This window comes from Balaenoptera borealis (genome assembly GCF_965194805.1).
Source record: "Balaenoptera borealis genome assembly, chromosome: 7".
Classification (NCBI taxonomy): Eukaryota; Metazoa; Chordata; class Mammalia; order Artiodactyla; family Balaenopteridae; genus Balaenoptera; species Balaenoptera borealis.
The window spans coordinates 117415373-117438129 of NC_138864.1; the positions used below are offsets into that span (position 1 = coordinate 117415373).

General features: G+C 39.3%; 1 protein-coding gene across 5 annotated transcripts in view; it reads left to right on the forward strand.

Moving 5' to 3' along the window:
- The window catches only part of AGK (acylglycerol kinase), a 126385-nt gene that overhangs the window by 93933 nt on the left and 9695 nt on the right, over positions 1 to 22757 (forward strand). For all 5 annotated transcript variants that reach the window (XM_082400354.1, XM_082400357.1, XM_082400356.1 and 2 more), the window contains 5 exons: positions 899 to 968; positions 12917 to 12996; positions 15891 to 15948; positions 20381 to 20528; positions 20976 to 21070. In XM_082400354.1, the coding sequence (XP_082256480.1) occupies positions 899 to 968; positions 12917 to 12996; positions 15891 to 15948; positions 20381 to 20528; positions 20976 to 21070 (451 nt within the window). The remainder of the gene's footprint in view (positions 1 to 898; positions 969 to 12916; positions 12997 to 15890; positions 15949 to 20380; positions 20529 to 20975; positions 21071 to 22757) is intronic.

Genomic DNA, 22757 nt, shown 5'->3' on the forward strand with positions numbered 1-22757 from the left:
ATCTTCTGCCAAGGAATTTTGAAAAAAAAATTAATAGAAAAAGGCATTTTTCAGTTGGAACATTTTTTAAAGGTCAGCCTCTCAAAAGCACTTCTTAAACCTCTTAATGCGCTCGGTACTACTCAGAGCAAGCACAAAGCTTTAGGATTCTTTCTAATAACTTCCTTTGAAATTAATGTATTCATATCAAATTAATCTAAACTGGTGATCATGTGTCTTGCTTTCTCCTAAATTGAATCTCATTTTCTAAACTGCTACCTACTTCCCAGATAGCAACTGTATTGGAGGGAAAATGGGATAAAGATATGTTGATAGGGAAATATGAGAAAGTAAAGTAGGCTGTTTCTTAAGTTTCAGTTTGCTTCCTAGGGAACCCAGAATGTAATCCAAGCATTGGAATTAATGTGTATATTTTGGGAATTTATTATATTTTGCTAAGATAACTCCAGCAAATCCTGTCCTTTAGCTATCCTTCAGATTATTAGAGTAAAAAGGAATATGGTTTTTGAAGTGCTTGACTTTCATTCTCTTACAATGAATGAAAGATGTTGTATTATTATTTATTTATCATATTTTCCAGTGATAAAAGTCAGACACAATGTAGAGACTCAATAAATGTGAAGTAAATAAATGATTGGTGCCTTGTATAAACTTCTCTTTGCCAAAGCCTTCTCTTTGAGTCTGTATCAGAGCCTTCCACTAGATTTGTATCAGTAATTCTTTTATACACCTTTGTTCTGATTTCTTGGAGTATTTTGAAGGAATTTGTCTTTTTCTTGACCCAGCTATTAGTACTCTGGGTAGGAGTGTGGTTGTGTGTGTGTGTGTGTGTGTGTGTGTTGGGGGAGGTGTTGCTTATTTTTCACAACATGATCATTTCCTTCTTGTTATCTTTTAGACATATTACAGATGCTACACTTGCCATTGTGAAAGGAGAGACAGTTCCACTTGATGTCTTGCAGATCAAGGTAAGATCTTTTCATCAGAGTTTGAAAAAATTAACAAAGTAATACATACTTTAAAAAAAATGTAGTAGTTCAAGTAAGATTATAAGGAAAACAACTGTCCCTCTTCTTACCCTTTCCTATCTGAAGTATAACCCCCCAGAGAAGATAATTTTACCTGTTTATTCTAGTTATCACTAATCAGTATGCTCGTGATGCTACTTTTTAAAATTGTGGTTAAAAAAAAAAAACCCACAAAACATGAAATTTACCATCAGAACGATTTTTAGGTGTATAATTCAGTTTAAGTATATAATACTACTTTTTGGTTTATCAGTTTTAGACCTTATCTATTGGCCTCTTATCAGAAGTCCTCTGTATCACCTCTCAGTATAGTTGTATCATGATTTTTAGTTCCTCTGTTGATTACCTTTGGCCCACAAGTAATTTTTCTGTTTTATATGGTTGTTTTGAGTATTAAAAGAGCTAATAAATATAATGCACTTAGGACAGCACCCGATTTCGTCTCACCTGTTTGTATGGTGGCCACCTCTCTATCTCATGCTCTGCCAAAGGCGAAACCTTTCTCGTGACCCATCTGTCTTTTGGAGGGCCTTCTCTTTGGAATTCAGGTTACTTGGTTGTCTTGCATTGTCAGCTCTCTGATGGGCTTAAGAATAATTATGATTCTGTAGATTATTAGGCTTTTTCTCATTTTTAGGGTGGGAACAATGTTCTTTGTTGCTTCCTACATCCTAGAGAGGAGCAGAACTTCCCATTTTTCTATTGGGTTGTCTAACATTTTCTTACCGATTTGTAGATAAACTCATGAATTATTCTAGAAAGATGTTTGCTCGCTTTGCCCACTGAAGGGGCCTAAAGGCAGTGACACCCAACAACAGTGAGCATATCTGGCATCCAGATTTTGGTCTCTAAATACCATTCCCTAATAAAACTTACCAGGATTCTGTGAAAAGATGTCTTTCAGAGGCAGGGCAAGAATAAGGCAAAGAACTACTCAAAAACTAATGAAGACACCACAAAATAGGAGCCCGCCTGATGGTACCCTATTGGCCAATTTTGGGATAATTTGAACATCAAAAAGAATAATGCTAGTGGATTATAATACATTAAATAAAAATGATGAATCTATGAATCTATAGTTATGTTACAGAAGAATTGCGAAATTGTAAATGTATAAGATACGACAGAGTTAGAGAATTACCATTTGGCAATCACTAGTGAAATCATTAATTCAAACAGGGATCATCAATGGATGCTACACACATTGGATAAAAGGTCGTTGAGAAACAAATACCCACACAGTCTCAAATTATCGCAAGTTACTTAATAATTACAAAGGAAAAAAGTACCTTTATAGTAGAGAGATCTAGCACACACCGCCTTAACCAAGTGATCAAACAGCATCACCAATAATGGGACAGATGGACATTATCTGCCTCCTGATGTGATATATCGAGAAGGATACAACATCACCTATGTAGTTTTCTGCCCAAAACATTAGTCTTAACCTAACTGAATCTAATAGTGAGAAAACAATCAAATCCAAATTGTAGGACATTCTAAAAACAACCATTGATTTGGCTTCTTCGAAAATGTCAATGTCATGAAATCTAAAAGAAGATAGTCTGTTCAAGATTAAGGGAAACTAAAGAAATATCATAATGAAGTCCAGTATGAGATCCTGGACTGGAAAAATGAAAAACAGTGTCAGCCGTAAAAGATATCAGAGATATTTTAATATGGATGATATATTAGATGTTATATGCCAGTGTGAGATTTCTTGAGAGTGACAGTGGTGTTATGGTTATGTCTGTGTATGTCCTTGTTCTTGGGAGATACATGCTGAAATATTTAGGAGTGAAAGGCCATGAAGCCTGCAATTTATTTGCAAATGATTTAACAATACTACAAACTATACACACAGAGATAAAGCTAATGTGGGGAAATGTTGGCCTGGTGAAGCTGGGTGAGAGGTAAATATGGTGTTCCTTGCACGTATAAAAGGTTTTTTGGTTTGACATCTTACCAAAATTAAAATTTTGGAGGGAAGAAGACCCAATAGCCATTCCTGATTCCTGATCAGAATCTTCTCTCTAAAAAGGGTTTAATTCCTAGGGAAAAGATATTCTCGCTTGATGGTAGTTAAGTATCTATTCCTTCTTCATCTAAATTTCTTCTTTTTCCCCCTGGAAAAGGCAGGTTCTTAAGAAGGCTGAGCCATAAAGCCAAATAATCCTATAAACAGTGAATCCTGCATACTTTACTCAGGTTTAGCCTTAGAATGTACCAGCTACATTCAGGTTGTCCTCCAAAGGCTATGCACATTTTATATTCTTGCAAGTTTCCTAGTATCTGTGGAAGAAGGCTCCGTACTGTGTCATGATTCCAAACTTCAATCCTAAAATGTCGTTCCTAGTTATATGGCATTTGCTATATGCACGTTTACGGTTGATGAACCCGTGAGCTTGCAACCCATTTCCCTTTTATTTTCCTTTGTGCTTTATGCAGTGATATCTGGACTCTCCACCATGACCTTGTTGGTCAGGATAAAAGTGATTTAAGTTGCAATTGATTCTTTAGCATCTAATAAAGCTTAATCGTTTTCACAAAATGTGCTGAAAGGAATGTTAGCCTGGAAAAGAGACTAGAGATTCAGCATCCGTTATTTTAAAGTATTGTTGCTGTCAAAGGAGTGAATCAGGGTAGATCTCTTAATAACTGAGTGATTGATTTACTGCTTCTTATTTATGTGTGAGAAGTAATACATTCCAGAGTAATTAGGATTTAACCGAACATTCTTGACTGTGCTTGCATTTAAATGTCTCTTGTCTTCTTTTTCTTTTTCATTCAAACATACTGATTCTGTGAATTGATGAAACCAGTATCAAATTTACCACAGGCTCTGTATATTGGTAACACACCCCAGGAAGCAGAAAACTTTTAAAATCAATTCCTAGAAAACATAGTACAGTAGCCTCTACTGTTGTTTTTGAGGCACCCAGCTAGGCTGAATTTGTCTTCTCTTTTTTCTTTATTTCTGGAAATTGCTTTCAGAATGTGGTGAAAAGCATTGCAGATGAAGCCTGATACCAGATTCCTCTTCTTTTAAAAAACAAACTGAAACACAATTAAACATATAATGGAAGATTCTCCAAAAATAAAAGAAATAGTCCTTGGAAGCTATAATAGTGCTTTATGTTTTCATTGTATAGTGTGAGTTCGCATCTCCTTAGGACTTCTAACTCAGCGAGGGAGGCAAGATGTGTATTAGTATCTTCACTGGACAGATTTTTAAAAAAGGGTTATCTGATCGTATGACTAGTTGTGCTGTAGACAGAAGTAGAATAAGGATTTTCTGTCTTACAGTCCATTGCTTTTTCCTTCACTGCTTTGTCTAGGTGGGATCACTCTTGGCCTGTCACATGATTTTTAAAGGGCAGTTTTCCCATGTGGACATCTACAATGCCTGGAACTTGACTTTAAAGTAACTACTGTAAAGATTTATGGAATTCTTCCTAGTTCTTTCTTTTTGGTCTCTCAGTTGGACTCAGACCCTGCCAACCCAGAACCAAATGAGGAAGATAGGGGAGGTGGTGAGAGTGAGACTCTCCCCCTTTCCCCTGTCTTTCCTTCCTGGCTTCCTTCTGTTAAAGCCCCAGCTCTGATCACTCTCATACGACGATGCTTAGAACTGCTGCTGAGCTCCTTCTGCCTTGATTCTTTTTCTTCATCTAGAATCCCTAAAATCCATAGGTCGGGCAGTTGTCTAGTTGACCAGGATCGTTTTCCTGTCACTGTTCCTTAAATTCTGTTCCAACCAGCTCTCCCAGTTGTTTTCCTCTGCAGACCATGAGGCCATTTCCCAGCAGGGATTTACTCTGTCCAGGGGAGCCTCTGACTTGGAGCAGCTTATCTCCTTTGCTGCTAAGATCTGGCTGTGTGCCTGTCTTTCTGTACAGTATCTGTTCTTGTTTTCTGATCTCTCCATCTCATAATCTGACTATCGCCCAGAACTTCACTGGCCTAAGATACAGTGGTGCTTTGTCTGTTGGCTTCCACTCTGTCCAGCCGACCTTGCTTATTTTTCCTGTGCTCGTGTGTCCTGCAACTGGGACCAGTGTCTCCACTACTGACCCTCAGGCCTCTGCTGAATCCTGAGGGCTCCGTGTCCATCTGCTTTTCTAGACTCTTCACATTCTTCACACTCCTTTCCTACCCCTTGCTGGAACATAGCAACTCAATTCCGTGGAACCTTAAGGTAGCAAGGCTTTTCGGTTAATCTTAACAGAAGAGTCCCAAAAGTCTTCCCCCTACATGAAGAAAGGGAAAATGGTTTTAGAGCGCCAGTCAGGACATCGTGAGTACTTGGCTCAGCACTTCTTACTTACACTGCATGCTTTAGAACAGCATTTCCCTAAGGAATATTACTTACGCAAGATGTCTTCCCAGAGAAGGGCTGAACAGTTAACACCTCAGGAAAGCTGTATATTGTATTTCTTCTTTTGGAAATTTATAATGTACATTAACATATTAAAGACTCTAAGAAGAATTGCAGTAAACCTAACTTCTTTCAAACCAAATAAGTTTGATATTTCCCAACTTATTTCAACATGGAATCTTCTATCATCATCATCATCATCAGCTGTAACACTTAACATCTTAAGAAACATTTGGGAAATGTTTCCATTGATACAGCAAACTATTCACATAGTGTTAATTCTCTCCCTTAGGCTAGAGCGCCCTTTCTCCTCGTTTCTTTTCTTTCTCTCTACTTTCTTCCCACCCTCCCCAATGTAGGTGCTTTATTTATTTTTCCTTTCTGGGGAAGGACTGGGGAAATCACTATAGTATGCACTTATTACTGTAATATAGTGTCCTTTCTCAAGGGACCTGATTTCTCTCTCTCTCTTTTTTTTAATTAGCATGCATCTTCCCTAGTCCAGTACTGTATGATTCAGCCTCGTTCCTTCTCTTTCAATACTATATAGTGCTTAGCTCACTCTTGGGAACCTCCTAGGTAGATCTGCAAAAATTATAATGAATAGATAAAAGAATGAATCCAGGAATTATACAGATATACATATAGATACAGATACACATACATATAAATGCTGGATCAAAAAACATAGTTAGATTGCATTAAAAAATTCCTCCCACCCCCATTCCCTGCCTCTGTCAACCACCAGTCTGTTTTCTGTATCATCTATAAGCTTGTTTTCTTTGTTGTTGTTATTTTTTGTTTTTTTTTAGATCTCACATGTAAGAGAGATCATACAGTATTTGTCTTCCTCTGACTTACTTCACTTAGCACAGTGCCCTCAAGGTCCATCCATGTTGTCCCAAATGGCAAGTTTTTATTCTATTTTATTCCTGAATCTGTGTGTGTATGCGGGCCCGCGTGTGTGTGTGCATGCCACAGTTTCTTTATCCATTCATCTGTCGATGGACACTTAAGCTGTTTCCATATCTTGGCTATTGTAATTAATGCTGCAATGAACATGGGGGTGCATGTATCTTTGTTTTATTTTTAAAATTTTTTATACAGCGAGTTCTTATTACTTATCCATTTTATACATATTAGTGTATATATGTCAATCCCAATCTCCCAATTCATCCCACCGCCCCCACCCCCACCACCACTTTTCCCCCTTGGTGTCCATAGGCTGTTCTCTACATCTGGGTCTCATTTCTGCCCTGCAAACCGGTTCACCTGTACCATTTTTCTAGGTTCCACATATATGCGTTAATATACGATATTTGTTTTTCTCTTTCTGACTTACTTCACTCTGTATGACAATCTCTAGGTCCATCCACATCTCTACAAATGACCCAATTTCTTCCTTTTTGTGGCTGAATCATATTCTATTGTATATATGTACCACATCTTTGTCCATTCGTCTGTCGATGGACATTTAGGTTGCTTCCATGACCTGGCTATTGTAAGTAGTGCTGCAGTGAACACTGGGGTGCATGTGTCTTTTTGAATTATGGTTTTCTCAGGGTATATGCCCAGTAGTGGGATTGCTGGGTCATATGGTAATTCTATTTTTAGGTTTTTAAGGAAACTCCATACTGTTCTCCATAGTGGCTGTATCCATTTACATTCCCACCAACAGTGCAAGAGGGTTCCCTCTTCTCCACAGCCTCTCTAGCATTTGTTGTTTGTAGATTTTCTGATGATGCCCATTCTAACTGGTCTGAGGTGATACCTCATTGTAGTTTTGATTTGCATTTCTCTAATAATTAGTGATGTTGAGCAGCTTTTCATGTGCTTCTTGGCCACCTGTATGTCTTCTTTGGAGAAATGTCTATTTAGGTCTTCTGCCCATCATTGGATTGGGTTGTTTGTTTTTTTAATATTGAGCTGCATGAGCTGTTTATATATTTTGGAGATTAATCCTTTGTCCGTTGATTCGTTTGCAAATATTTTCTCCCATTCTGAGGGTTGTCTTTTTGTCTTGTTTGTAGTTTCTGTGCAGCTGTGCAAAACCTTTTAAGTTTCATTAGGTCCCATTTGTTTATTTTTGTTTTTATTTCCATTACTCTAGGAGGTGGATCAAAAAAGATCTTGCTGTGATTTATATCAAAGAGTGTTCTTCCTATGTTTTCCTCTAAGAGTTTTATAGTGTCCGGTCTTACATTTAGATCTCTAATCCATTTTGAGTTTATTTTTGTGTATGGTGTTAGGGAGTGTTCTAATTTCATTCTTTTACATGTAGCTGTCCAGTTTTCCCAGCACCACTTATTGAAGAGACTTTTTCTCCATTATATATCCTTGCCTCCTTTGTCATAGATTAGTTGACCGTAGATGCGTGGGTTTATCTCTGGGCTTACTATCCTGTTCCATTGATCTATATTTCTGTTTTTGTGCCAGTACCATATTGTCTTGATTACTGTAGCTTTGTAGTATAGTCTGAAGTTAGGGAGTCTGATTCCTCCAGTTCCGTTTTTTTCCCTCAAGAGTACTTTGGCTATTCGGGGTCTTTTGTGTCTCCATACAAATTTTAAGATTTTTTGTTCTAGTTCTGTAAAAAATGCCACTGGTAATTTGATAGGGATTGCATTGAATCTGTAGATTGCTTTGGGTAGTAGAGTCATTTTCACAATATTGATTCTTCCAATCCAAGAACATGGTATATATATCTCTCCGTTTGTGTCATCTTTGATTTCTTTCATCAGTGTCTTATAGTTTTCTGAGTACAGGTCTTTTACCTCCTTAGGCAGGTTTATTCCTAGGTGTTTTATTCTTTTTGTTGCAATGGTGAATGGGATTGTTTCCTTAATTTCTCTTTCTGATCTTTCATTGTTAGTGTATAGGAATGCAAGAGATTTCTGTGCGTTAATTTTGTATCCTGCAACTTTACCAAATTCATTGATTAGCTCTAGTAGTTTTCTGGTGGCATCTTGAGGATTCTCTATGTATAGTATCATGTCATCTGCAAACAGTGACAGTTTTACTTCTTCTTTTCCAATTTGTATTCCTTTTATTCTTTTTCTTCTCTGATTGCCGTGGCTAGGACTTCCAAAACTATGATGAATAATAGTGGCGAGAATGGGCATCCTTGTCTTGTTCCTGATCTTAGAGGAAATGCTTTCAGCTTTTCACCATTGAGAATGATGTTTGCTGTGGGTTTGTCATATATGGCCTTTATTATGTTGAGGTAGGTTCCCTCTGTGCCCACTTTCTGGAGAGTTTTTATCATAAATGGGTGTTGAATTTTGTCAAAAGCTTTTTCTGCATCTATTGAGATGATCATATGGTTTTTATTCTTCAATTTGTTAATATGGTGTATCACATTGCTTGATTTGCATATATTGAAGAATCCTTGCATCCCTGGGATAAATCCCACTTGATCATGGTGTATGATCCTTTTAATGTGTTGTTGGATTCTGTTTGCTGGTATTTTGTTGAGGATTTTTGTATCTATATTCATCAGTGATATTGGTCTGTAATTTTCTTTTTTTGGAGTATCTTTGTCTGATTTTGGTATCAGGGTGATGGTGGCCTCATAGAATGAGTTTGGGAGTTTTTTTGGAAGAGTTTGAGAAGGATGGGTGTTAGCTGTTCTGTAAATGTTTGATAGAATTCACCTGTGAAGCCATCTGGTCCTGGACTTTTGTTTGTTGGAAGATTTTTAATCACAGTTTCAATTTCCTTACTTGTGATTGGTCTGTTCATATTTTCTATTTCTTCCTGGTTCAGTCTTGGAAGGTTCTACCTTTCTAAGAATTTGTCCATTTCTTCCAGGTTGTCCATTTTATTGGCATAGAGTTGCTTGTAGTAGTCTCTTAGGATGCTTTGTATTTCTGCGGTGTCTGTTGCATATATCTTTTGAGTTAACGTTTGTGTTTTCATTGGATAAATACCTAGAAGTGGAATTGCTGGATCACATGGTAGGTCTATTTTTAATTCTTTGAGGAACTTCCATCCTATTTTCCATAGTGGCTGCACCAATTTACATTCCCACCAGCGTGCACAAGGTTTCCCTTTTCTCCACATTCTCAACAACACTTGTTTTTTCTTGTCTTTTTGATGATAGCCATTCTAATAGGTGTGAGGTGTTATCTCATTGTTGTTTTCATTTGCCTTTCTCTGATGATTAATGATGCTGGGCATCAGTATGTCTGTTTCTCTGCTTTGCCCATTTTTCAAGTGGATTGCTTTTTTTTTTTTTCTATTGAGTTATATGAGTTCTTTATATATTTTGGATATTAACCCCTTATCAGATATACGATTTGCAAACATTTTCTCCCATTCAGTAGGTTACCTTTTTATTTTGTTGATGGTTTCCTTTGCTGAACAGAAGGTTTTTAGTATGATGTAGCCCCACTTATTTGTTTTTGCTTTAGTTTCTTTTGCTTTTGGTGTCAAATTTAAAAATCATTGCCAAGACTTATGTCAGGAAGCTTACCCCCTATGTTTTCTTCTAGGAGCTTTATTGTTTTAGGTCTTATATTGAAGTCTTTAATCCATTTTGAATTAATCTTTTTATGTGGTGTAAGATAGTGGTCCAGTTTCATTCTTTTGCATGTGACTGTCCAGTTTTCCTAGGATCATTTATTGAAGAGACTGTCCTTTCCCCATTGTATATTCTTGGCTCCTTTGTTATAAATTAATTTACCATATATGTGTGGGTTTATTTCTGGGCTCTTTGTTGATTTATGTGTCTGTTTATATGACAATACCATGCAGTTTTAATCACTATAGCTTTGTAATATAGTTTGAAATCAGGGAGTGTGATACCTCCAGCTTTGTTCTTCTTTCTCAGGATTGCTTTGGCTGTTTGGGGTTTCTTTGTGGGTCCATACAAATTTTAGGATTATATGTTCTATGTCTTTGAAAAATGTCTTTGGAATTTTGGTAGGGATTGCATTGAATCTACAGATTGCTTTTGGTAGTATGGACATTTGAACATCAGTAATTTTTCCAATCCAGGAGCACAGAATATCTTCCCATTTTCAATTTCTTTCATTAATGTCTTGTAGTTTTCAATTTCACCTCCTTGTTTAAATTTACTCCTAGATATTTTATTCTTTTTGATGCAGTTGTAAATGGGATTGTTTTCTTTATTTCTCTTTCTGATAGTTTGTTATTAGTGTCTAGAAATGCCACAGATTTTTGTGTATTGATTTTGTATCCTGCAACTTTACTGAATTTATTAGTTCTGTCATGTCATCCATAAATCATGATAGTTTTACTTCTTCCTTTCCAATTTGGATGCCTTTATTTCTTTTTCTTACCTAATAGCTCTAACACTTCCAATACTATGTTGAATAAAAGTGGTAAGGGTAGGCATCTTTCTTGTTCAAGATCTTAGAGGAAAGGCTTTTTACTGTTGAGTAGGATGTTAGCTATGGTCTTGTCATATATGGCCTTTTATTATGTTGAGGTATATTCCCTCTATACCCACTTTGTTGAGAGTTTTTATCATAAATCAGTGTTGAAGTTTATCACATACTTTTTCTGCATCTAGTGAAATGATCATATGATTTTCATCCTTCATTTTGTGGATGTAGCATATCATACTGACTGATTTGAAGATGTTGAACCATCCTTGCATCCATGGAATAAATATTGATTTATGGTGTCTGATTCTTTTAATGTATGGTTGAGTTTGGTTTGCTAATATTTTGTTGAGGGTTTTTGTATCTATGTTCATCAGGAATATTGGCCTTTAATTTTGTTTTCTTGTATTGTCCTTGTCTGGTTTTGGTATCAGGGTAATGCTGGCCTTAAAAAATCAGTTTGGAAGAATTCCTTCCTCTTCTGTTTTTTGGAAGAGTATGAAAAGGATTGGTATTAATTCTCCTTTGAATGTTTGGTAAAATTTACCAGTAAAACTGTCTGGTCCTGGACTTTTGTTTGTTGAGAGGTTTCTACTGATTCAGTCTCCTTCCTAGTAATCAGTCTGTTCAGATTTTACCTTATTCTTTAAAATTTATGGTTTGTCTTAAAATTTACATTGTGTTTTCCCTGACCATCCATCTCCTTGGCTCCCTCACTCACTATACAGTTGCACCTGCTCTGTACTTTCATAATACTTGATACACATCTCTGTTCTTTGAACCTACTGCATTGTGTTGTTATTGTCTGTGTCTTTCTACCCCCCATTATACCTTGAGCTCTTTGAGGACATTTTTTTATCACTAGTTCCTAATATATAATATATATCCGTTAATGATGATTCATGAAAAAAAAATGAATGAATGAACGATTAGCTTAGTATAGTCAGGATGGCTCAAGCCCTGCTGTCTTCCACAGTATGCACTAGGCACCCAGGAGACTAATACATCCTTGCTGTGCCAGTAGTGGGTTACCTTACCATCACCTCTTTGCTCTGCCATTTCCCTCTAGCTCCTTCTTCTCTTGCTTAAGCAGGTACAGAGAGCAGAAAAGGAAATCTGCTTCAACAGATACACAACCAAGGAATGAGAGGCCAGTGTCTTTTACTGGTAGGCTGGCCCTATTCATGTGTGATCTGCCTAGAAAACCCTCACTTGTTTCAGGGTAGCGGGAACAGGAGTGAAAGTGGGACTGAGCGGGGAAGGACTACCTCTCCTAAGAAGACTTAGATGCTTTCTCTAGGCCAACAACTTACAGTGCCAAGGATTCTCCTCCAGTTCCTAATCTTTTGCTTACCCTGGTTCTAATGATTGCATGGTGGAAACCGAGCTGGTACTGTGCCTGCTTAGCAAATTCTGTGGAGTGTGTCTGGCATTTGGCAGCTCTCTTTAGAATGTGGGGCACCCTTGGGCTTCAGCTGCAATTCTGAGCTACCGGGAAAGTCCCTTTCAGAATCCTGATGTATATATTTTCATATAGGAAAGCCCATCATGAAGTGTAAACACTTGGAGGCAGTGGCTCAATTGTGTGTTTTCTATATATTGCTAAATAAACTCACTGATTTATTAGAAGCTTGCTGATTATAATATGCAGTATTTGGCCATAAAGCACTGGACTAAATCCGAATCACTTTTCATCCTGATTTGTTATGACAAATATCTGGCTGTATTTTCAGATATCCAAGTGAAACATTCTGGAGTACCTACCAGGTTGCTGATCTTCCTTGATAGCTCTTGGCCCTCCAAAGAGAACGCAGGCATAAATTATCTTTGCCTTGGACAAGTATAAGAGAGAGAAGAAATTCTGGCTGACCCGACTAATTGGTCCAAGAATCAGCATAATGATTACAGTCTGAAGTATGATACTATATTTTCTTGCAGCGGATTCATGAGGCCTATACAAAAAAGTTAGCTTCATTTTACAGGACAGTTTATTTAAGTACTTTTACTGAGCACTCACAGAATTAATTTCTTAAATTTGGAACATCCCTTTTAGAATTTTGGTTTGATGAAACGTAGGCCATGAACGTTTGCTGGTTACTTACCTGTAGAGAGTTCCAAGTTATTGTCGTCATTAATTTAAATTAAATGTGTTTAACTTGCAGGGTGAAAAGGAACAGCCAGTGTTTGCACTGACCGGCCTTCGATGGGGATCCTTCCGAGATGCTGGCGTCTCAGTTAGCAAGTAAAGGGGCACTGTATTAACGTGTGGTGATTTTGAGACACCTTCTTATTCTGTCCCTGTCTTTGCGGTTTCAATATGTAGTGATCTAGGTTGAATTATGTGTGAATAACAGAGGTAGAGGTTTAAGTTCTTACATGCAGAGAGGCTGCGGAGAGTTCCGGTTTCCTCCACCCTAGCCTGGCGGAAGCTCAAGAGGAGCAGCGGGCATCTCTCTTTCTAGACGTCGTATGTGAGCGTGGGTGAGGCCGCGCTAGCCCGGAGGGGCACTGGCTGGCCTCTCCTCCCGCGGCCTGATTAGCTGGGTACCAAGTCAGAGGCACCGCTGGGGCCACAGCCTCGTGGAGCTTTCACAGCCCTCGTCGGGTTTCACAACCCCCCACGAGAGGTGTTCTTTCTGAAAGCCTAGCAGATCCACAGACCCCAGGCCGCCTCTTTCAGAGGAGGAAGAAAGGCAGATGCCTGGCTGCGTTGGGAGATGGAAGAAACAGGCCTGTGGAGGAGGTGATTAGAGGGCCGCCGCTGGCTTTTCATGTGAACGGGCTTATTTTTGGAGAATTCATCGTGTAGAATAGGCTCCTGGCTCGGAAAGAGGGTGTGTCCTGTTCTGTTGCATGGAGAGGCTGCTTGGGCAGGGCTTCCTGAGGTGGGGCTGAGCAGACGCGGCGTGAGGTTCCCTCCTCGCTCGTGGGCGTTAGTTTTTCTTTACCTCTTCTTGAAAACGGGCTTACAATTTTAGTATGGTTGAAATGAATTATGATTGATCTCACACACAGCTTTTATCAAGAAACCCCGCTTTCACATTGTAGGCATTCCTGCTCATTTTCTTTACAGAAATTTTTCTTGTTTTGTTTTGTTGTTTTTTTTGATGTGACCATTTTTAACTTTATTGAATTTCCGTTATGATATTGCTCCTGTTTTATGTTTTGGTTTTTTTGGCCGTGTGGCCTGTGGAATCTTAGCTCCCCAACCAGGGATCGAACCCGCACCCCCTGCATTGGAAGACGAAGTCTTTTAACCACTGGACTGCCAGGGAAGTGCCTACAGAAATTTCTCTCATTTGTTTCACTGGTTATTCCTGCTAATGAAGTTCCTGACAGCGGACTGTCCAAAGAGAGATATCATTATGTTATATCATACACTGTGTTCTTTAATATTTCACAGCTTTTATTTGCAAGTATGCCATGGTTATCTTGATTCCACAAGTTATCTTTGTGTCTGATCTGTAATCTCAAATGCCAGCAATTTACCAAGAGGAATTGCTTAGTTTCCCCTGAGAAGGTCTGATGAGAGCAAATTGCTTTCTAAATGTACTGAGCACAAGCATAGGTCAGCCCTTGAGGAATATCACACGCGGGCCCATATTCTGTTTGATTTCCGAGCAGTGAATTTTAAAATTCTGGTGGTGGTTACACCTGGATTAGGACCATGCACTGAGTCGCTCTGTGTGTCATGAGAGACATAATCGGGACGCGAGAAACCAATTCCTAGCTGGCCTCAGGAAGACTGCACGCGCAGTGTCAGAACTTGCTATTGATACAGATGGAGGGAACTGCAGGCAGTTTGGATGGGATGTGTTTCTGTCTGGCTAACTGGGAAAAGAAGCAAATCATTGAGTAACCTTTGAAACAAAATAACAAAAACAAAAAAATTAGATGGTCAAAGCCCTCATTAATAGCCTCACCGTACTTACCTGGATAATAGTTAGAGTGGTTCCGCATTGCTCGTTCTATAGCTAAACTCCTTATTTGGGCATTCAAGGCCCAACTTAATCTGTCAGCACCCCTAATTACAGAGTTGTGTATCTTTGCTTTAAATAAAGCTTTTGCTCTGGCTATTACTCTCAGTGTTTCCCGTACTTCTACTACTCCTTCTGCCTAGAATGATTTCCTTCCCTCTTTCATGTATATAAATCCAACCCATGTTTCTAGGTCCCATGCCCTTACTTTGTTCTAGTGTCATTCATTATGCAAGTGTGGCTGCTTCAATTTTAGGCCCTTAATGATTTCTTGTGCTGTCTTGACTCTCCTTACCAATGAATAGTGATCAGTTTATACCATGTCATATAAATATGTTTATTTGTTATTTTCTATTACTTTGGGGGGCCTTATTTTCTCAAATTAGGAGCCCTCAAAGGCAAGAATTTTATATTCTTTATATTGCTGCATTTCCTCCATATACATAGTAAGTGCTAAATAAATACATATTGATCCAAAACAAATAGAGAGCAGTTAAGATGGGCTGGTAGGTGACAGATAAGTTTTAAGAGAGAAATCTGCTTTATGCCACTTTTCTAATTCCAACTAGGTATCTTTTTCTCTTCAGTAGCTTTTAGGTATTTAGCAATATGAAGTAGACCCTCTTCATTCCCAGATTTCACATTTGCCATTTTCAAGCTGCATAACATGAGTAATGTGAAGTTATGCTGATTTACAGATTTTAATTGTGTTTGTGTGTGAGAGAGAACATGGTGTGCAGAATGCAGCCATTTAGCTCATGAGTAATACATCAGCACCCAGCAACTACATCTCATTGTGGCTTTATCACTCTCTGCTCATTTGGAATGTATACTCAACTGTATTCCATGGTGGAAAGTATATATTACAGTGATACCTGTGAATTTAGAGATTCAAGGAGACTCTGATTATATATCCCTTGTAAATTGCAAGGATCTAGCTGCTGTATAACTAATTATGTATGGTTTGACATGGTATTCAAATGCAGATTAAAAACTTACTGCAATACTTTTTTTTATGCTAAACCACAGTCTCCAAGCCTCCAGAGCAGACACTCATGGTAAAGGTGTAATTCTAATGTATTATCCGTCATGAATGGTATCTAGCACATTGATAGTTCTTTTAATATTCTAATTACATTTTTATCTTGGTCTTTCTCAGGTACTGGTATCTTGGGCCTCTAAAAACCAAAGTAGCCCACTTTTTCAGCACTCTTAAGGTAAATACAGTTTACAATGTAGAAGTTTGAGCTCTGATATTTTGTTGTTCCTCTGTGATGTGTGTATTTGGAATTTTAAAAAATTTCTTGCTACAGATGTATATGGCGTGCTCCAACACTAAAATGGGGCATATTTACTTATATACAAATGCAGAAAGCATTCCTGTTGTGATTCCTCTCATCTACCAACTTACCTTCTCCATTACCAAGCCCATATTTAATTTCATTTTAGTATTTTACTTCCCTTTGTCTATTCATTCACTCACTCTTACCAGACTAACCTTGAACACAATGACCTGTATCTCATTAACTATTTGCAAGTGTGTCTATATTAGCATCTGGAAATGAACTGAAGTTTTGTATCTGAATATATCTAATCATATAGGCTTGTGTATAATATAGGAGGTTTCAAACTATGCTTTGTGCTTCAAACTATGCTTTTTCAAACTAGCCAGATGTGGGTAGTGGTTGCCGTATTGGACAGCACAGGTCTAGAGACAGTTGTCATCATCAGAGAAAGTTCTATCAGGCCGTGCTGCTGTAGACTATACTGGCATAGAGAAAAGCTCAACAATGTATATTCATGAAAATGCTAATAGAAAAGTCATACTTATCTGTGTACTATATGCTGTGTTCAGCTTTTATGCAAATCAAGGTAGTATATTTACAATTCGACCAATCTGAAAATTGGCAGATGAAGTTTGAATGTAGTGAAAAGTTTGGTTTTAATGTTAACATTCAGAGTATTGAGTGTTTTTCGAATTACAAAAGTAATATATGTCCATTGCAATACGTTTGGAAAACATAGCTCCCTTTACCTTCTAAATAAATTCCAGATGGATAACAAAACCATTAAAGTACTAGGGGTAACAAATCTATATGATTATTAAAATGAACTTGGGGGGCGCCAAGGACTTTCTATACCTAAGGCAAATTGTGTGAGTGAAATGCATTACTGCTGTTGCTTGAGGGCATAATTACATTGGTGGAGTCGGGATTGCATTCAGGAAGAAATAGAGTAACTACATATTTAAGTTGTAGAATCTGGGAGCATGTAAACTGTTTCCATCATTTCTTCAGCAAACAATTACTGCATACCTGTTGTGTGGCAAGCCCTGCTATATATTTGGAATGCAAAGTCAAATAAGACAGGTTTCCTGCCCTCAAGAAGTATTCAAGTGCTGGGGGTGAGGTCCAAGTAAATCAGCAGTTTGGCAAGTGCTAAGAGAGAAATATGGAGAGAATAAGATGGAAGCAGAGAGGAGGGGCATTTACCTCTGACTGAAGGTTGGTAAAGTCAGCCCAGGGAAGGTGACACTTTTGCCAGATTTTGAAATACATACAGGACTAGATAAATGCCATTCCGAGTGGAGCGGTGAGGATGTGTGAAGTCACAGTGGTGTAACACGGTCTTTAATTATGGCCAATGCAGTAGCATGGCGGGAAGGGGACTTTGAGGGTTAGGTCAGGACCACTTATGACAGGTTTTGATGTGGGATCTGACATTTATCATTAAAGCACTAGAGGGTTATTGAGTCTTAAGCAGGGGAGTGGCAAGAGCAGATTTTCACTTTAGAAAAATTGTTTGGCAACAGTGTGGACAAGAGATTGGACATGGGTAGTTAAATGCAAAGGCATCAGGTAGAAGATTGTTAATGTAATCCAGTTGAAAGGTGATAAGGTGGTAACAGTGAATATTGACCACAGAGGATGGATTAAAGAGGTACAGCCCTCAAAAGTTGGAAGGAGCGTGTAGTATTCCCAGATTTCTGGTTTGAGGGACTAGAGTTTGGTAACTAGAGTTTTCCATTAATAATGATAATATTAGAGTAGAATCAAGTTTGTGAAGAAAGATGAAATTTTCAGTTTGGCACATACTGAGTTTAACACACTGGTGGTGCAGACAAGTGGCAGTACAGTCGTGACTTCGGTCTGGAATTCAGAGAGATATGGGCTAAAAAAATAGATGTAAATGTCATAAGTGTATGAGTGGCATTGAGCTATGGATTTAGTGAAGTTACTAGTGAGAATAGATGGCCAGGAATAGCCTTCATTTAAAGAGCCAGAGACGATGCCTGGGAACCCTAAGAGAGACTCCAGGAGGAAGTACCGACACAGAAGCCGATGGAAGAGAGAATTTCAAGAAGAGAGTGCGATTTCAAGAAGCAACGGCAGAGTCTAAATAGAGGCAGGAAAGTGAGTGCCCTCTGAAGGTTCGGTAGCCCGTGGGTGGAAGAGCTGAAGCCACACTGAAGAAGGTTCAGGGGTAAATGGGAGCAAAAGGTAGAGGCAGTAGAGCCACTCCCTCAAGGATCTCGACTCTGAAGAGAAGGACATAAAAAGACAAAAGCTAGTGAGAAATATGGGCCACTGGAGTGTTTGGTTTTTTTTAATTGGAGAGGTATCTGTGTCTTTATATCCTGAAGCAGAAGTGAAAAAGAATGGGAGGAGAAGAGAGAAAGGACCCAAAAAGCATGACTGACTCAGCTAGTTCCACGAGCAAGTGGAAGGGAGTGGGATCCAAAGTCCTGGACTAGCCTTGGACGGGGGAGGGACGCCTTTTTCCTTGAGACAGGAGAGAAATAAAGAAGAGGTCCAGATGAAAACATATTTATAAAGAGGTAAGGCGGTTCTCACTGATGTCTTGATATTCTCACTGAAGCACAGGAAGCAAGTGATCTTTTGAAAGTGAGGTGGTGGTGGTGATGGTGGTGTTGGTGATAATGGTGATGGTGGTGGTGGTGATGGTGGTGATGGTGGTGGTGATGGTGGTGATGGTGGTGGTGATGGTGATGGTGATGGTGGTGATGGTAGTGATGGTGGTGATGGTGATGGTGACAGTGGTGATAGTGGTGATGGTGGTGGTGGTGGTGGTGGTGATGGTGATGGTGGTGATGGTCGTGGTGGTATGGGGAGTTTTGAAGAAAGATGAAAATAGGTGGGTTTAGAAGGATTATCAAGTGGCATGGACAACCTTAGACCAAGAATTTGTTGACATGGATATGCTCGTTTGGGTGATTGTTTTCCCTGTGTCAGTACTCAGCAGGAGTGTTTTATTTCCCCCTCTAATAATATTGAGCCACGATGTAGAAGTACAGACACCTAGTGACAGATTGATCAAGAATAGGGGCTTTTCAGGGCAAACATTATGGAAGAAAGGAGACACGAGGGCCAAAAGCAATGGGAAAGAGAGTGATATAAAGTAACCCACTGGTTGGCCTGAGGACAAATGGCGTGGTCAGGGGCTGGGATTCTCAGTGCGACTGAGAGCTTGGTGTGGTTAGGGTCTCCACGGGCCCCCAAATCACACCCCTCTCTTCTTCCTCTGGCTAACCAAATGCAGGAACAAAGCAGATGGAAATCAGCATACCAGCTTTATAAATGTCAGCAGGAGTGAAGGGCACAGCTTGGATACGTGGTCACAATCTGATTTCCTAATACTCCAAATTGAATTTATCCACTTAAAACATCTCCTTCGGGGCAGAGACTGCTAAGTAACCTCACTGCGTGAGGAAGCAGTGGATGCGTGAGTCCACAGGATGGCCAATTCCAGAGTGAGAAGAGAAGGGGTTGGGTCTTTCTGGACTTGGGAAGGAGTAAGAGATGGAGTGAGAGAAGTTGGAATTGTTACTCTTTTGTAATTCACCCCATGGAAACTTGAGAACAAGGGAGTAGTTCACCCTAAGAGCCATTGGGCACAAAAGAATCAACCAGAAGAATATGGGAAGTGATTAGATGGTAGGATATCAGGGCTTTAGATTTCTAAGATGGAGTAGTTCCGGGTACCGATAAGGACTGGGACGTGGCCATGGAAATCGGTGGCTGTGGTGGGTTAGAGGTGACGTCAAGGGCTGAGAGGCTAGGGTGTTGTTTTCATCATCCCTGGGGACACTGATGGGACCCAGGATGGCACTGGACTCAGGGTGCCAGGAAGAAGACAAATCTAGAGTTGAGAATGATGGCCTTTGAGCAGGAATGAGAGGCCTTGGGCTGGATTTCGAGGCTGGACTAAAGCAGTCTGGTCTCTGAGTGGAATATGATAACAGAAGTGAAGAAGGTATGTGATACAAATGGATTTCATGTTTGTGTCACCATCTCTAAGTCACAGTATCAGATGACTATGCTTGTTCATACTGAGGTTTTCTTGCACAAGTATAAGCAGTGGCTGGTTGTTGGTCCACTTTGATCTCCTCTCTGCTCTGTGTTAGGAGAGCAGTGGAGGCCGCAGTCACTTGGTTCCTATAGGCCTTCAGTAGGAAAAGAAAGCTTGAGGATTCCACACGGCAAATTAGAGATAATTTCATCCCATGAGAGGAGATTACTAGTTAGCTTTCAAGCAGATATGGGTGGAATACTGTCCTTTGTAGAGAGAAACCCCAAGAGTTTGGAATCGTGTTGCACGATAAAGGTTTTTGTCTCTTCACATTGAAAGGAGTGGCCTCAGACTCATCAAGCCTCTCTCTCATACACGGGACCTACAGAGCGACCTCCCAGCGGAGCAGAAGAGACCCCTCCACGGCCCTCTTTGTACAGGAGGATATTACGAAGGCTCGCATCCTACTGGGTCCAGCCGCAGGACGGTGAGCAGCGAGGGCACTGACGACTGGAAAGCCCGGGTCAGCTCAGGCCTGCCTGCAGCAGACCCCGCCTCGGCGCTCGGCTCTCCTTTCCAGCGTCACTGAACTCAGCCCTCTGTGTGCACAGTGCAGGCCCCAAACAGCAGCAGCAGGGTCCCCATGCATGGGAGCAGCCTGTGTCAGCTGTGACTCCCAGCGACTTCCCCTTTCTGTCACCAACCTTTATGTTATTGTGGCTGCTTTGATAGGGATGTCTCAGGCATAGAGATTCCATTTTGAGCCTGGCCCTTTAACCTGTGTATCAAAAGTATGAGATAAAGAAAACTAAGCGGTGGGGGGGCGGTCAGCAGATGGGCTTGGGAGGCCATCTGAGCCACTGGTAGCTGGCCGTGGTGGTGGTGCTGAGATGTTCATGGGAGACATTGACCTGTATCGAATGCATTCACACAGCCCCCCAAGAGGTGAGCCCAGAGGTCTGGAAAGAAGTGCAGCTGTCCACCCTTGAACTGTCCATCACGACTCGGAACAGTCAGCTTGACCTGGCAGTAAGTGTGCTTTTTTTTTTTTAAAGTAGAAAAGCATTTGGGAAAAAGTGACAAAGGCTACATGCTCTTCCACTAACTTGGTGTTTTTATTTTTACCCTGTGGGGATAGAGAGGGAAGGATCAGGAACAGGAGGCTGTGGGGTGCCTTTGAGGAATAATAGCAATGAGAAGAAACAGCGAGTGAAGTGCCTAAAAGCTTAAGGGGCTCTGATCATGTGTCTGTCACCAAGCCTTCTGCCTGAGAGAACTGAGGGCAAAAGGCCTTTAGAAATGGAGTTAGCCTAATCCCATTTGTCACAGGAATAAAAATTTGTGGAACTTTTACTTGAGTAAATATCCATTATTTTTGTGACTATATTAAATTTGTAGATTTAGGTCTCCAGGAGAGAAAACCATATATACATCTACATTTATATAGATGTATATATGTATACACACAAACATCTCTATTTTACATATTGAGTCCAATCTATTGAAATGCACTGACCAGTATGGTAGCCACTAGTCACATGTAGCTGCTTAAATTTAAATTAATACAAATAAAATTTAAAACTTATTACTTATGCCACATGTCAAGTGCTCAATAGCCATATGTGGCTAGTAGCTACCATATTGAAAAGCGCAAATAGAAATTATTTCCGTAGTGCAAAAAGCTCTCCTGGATAGTGCTGATGTAGATAAAAGGCTAAAAATTTTTTGAAATAAAGCAGAGGTTAGCAAACTGATCTGCCACCTGTTTTACTACAGCCTGCAAGCTGAGAATTGATTTTACGTTTTTAAATGGTTGGAATAAAGTCAAAAGAAGAATTATATTTTGTGATAGGTAAAAGTATACGAAATTCAAGTTTCAACATCCACAAGTAAAGTTTGATTGGAACTTAGCCATATTCATCCATATCCACGTTGTCTGTGGCCACTCTTATATGGCAGTGGCAGAGCTGAGTTGTTGTGACAGAGATTGAATGGCCCAAAAGCCTAAAACATTTACTCTCTGGCCATTCACAGTAAGGGTTTACTGACCCCTGGTCTAGAGAAAACTTTAATAGTTTATGTTAATGAGCATGCCAGTAGGAAAGTTATCCTTAACCGTGGACTAATCCTATGTTCAGCTTTTATGTGAATCAAAGTATGTTCACAACTAACCTGGGTAGTCTGAAAACTGGCACATGGAATTGAACATATGAATGTAGTAAGATGAATGAGGGGGACAAGTGTAGTGAGAAGCTTGATTCCAATATTAATATTCAGAGTACTGGACTGCTTTTTAATTATAAAGGTAATGCATGTCCATTGTATAACATTCGGATCACATAGCTCTTTTCACCTTCTAAATTGATTCTGGTTGGATTAAAAGGTTAAATGTAAGAAAATAAAACTTAAAAACACTAGAGTGAAATCTTAAGTGATTATCAATATAAACTTGGGAGGACGAGGCCTTTCCAAGCCTGGCATCTAACCAAAAATCATATTGATGCATTTGTCTACTTCTAATAAAAAAGAAACTATAAACAAAAATTTTAATGACACTCATTTTTAGATTTCCTTTATAATTTATCAATCTTTAAAAAAAATTTTTTTTAATGACAAATTGGGAAAAATATTAGGATGTGATATACCAGGAGTTAATAGCTTTCCTTTATGCTTAACTGTTAGGATAATCAATAAGAAACGGGCAAAGGACTAATAT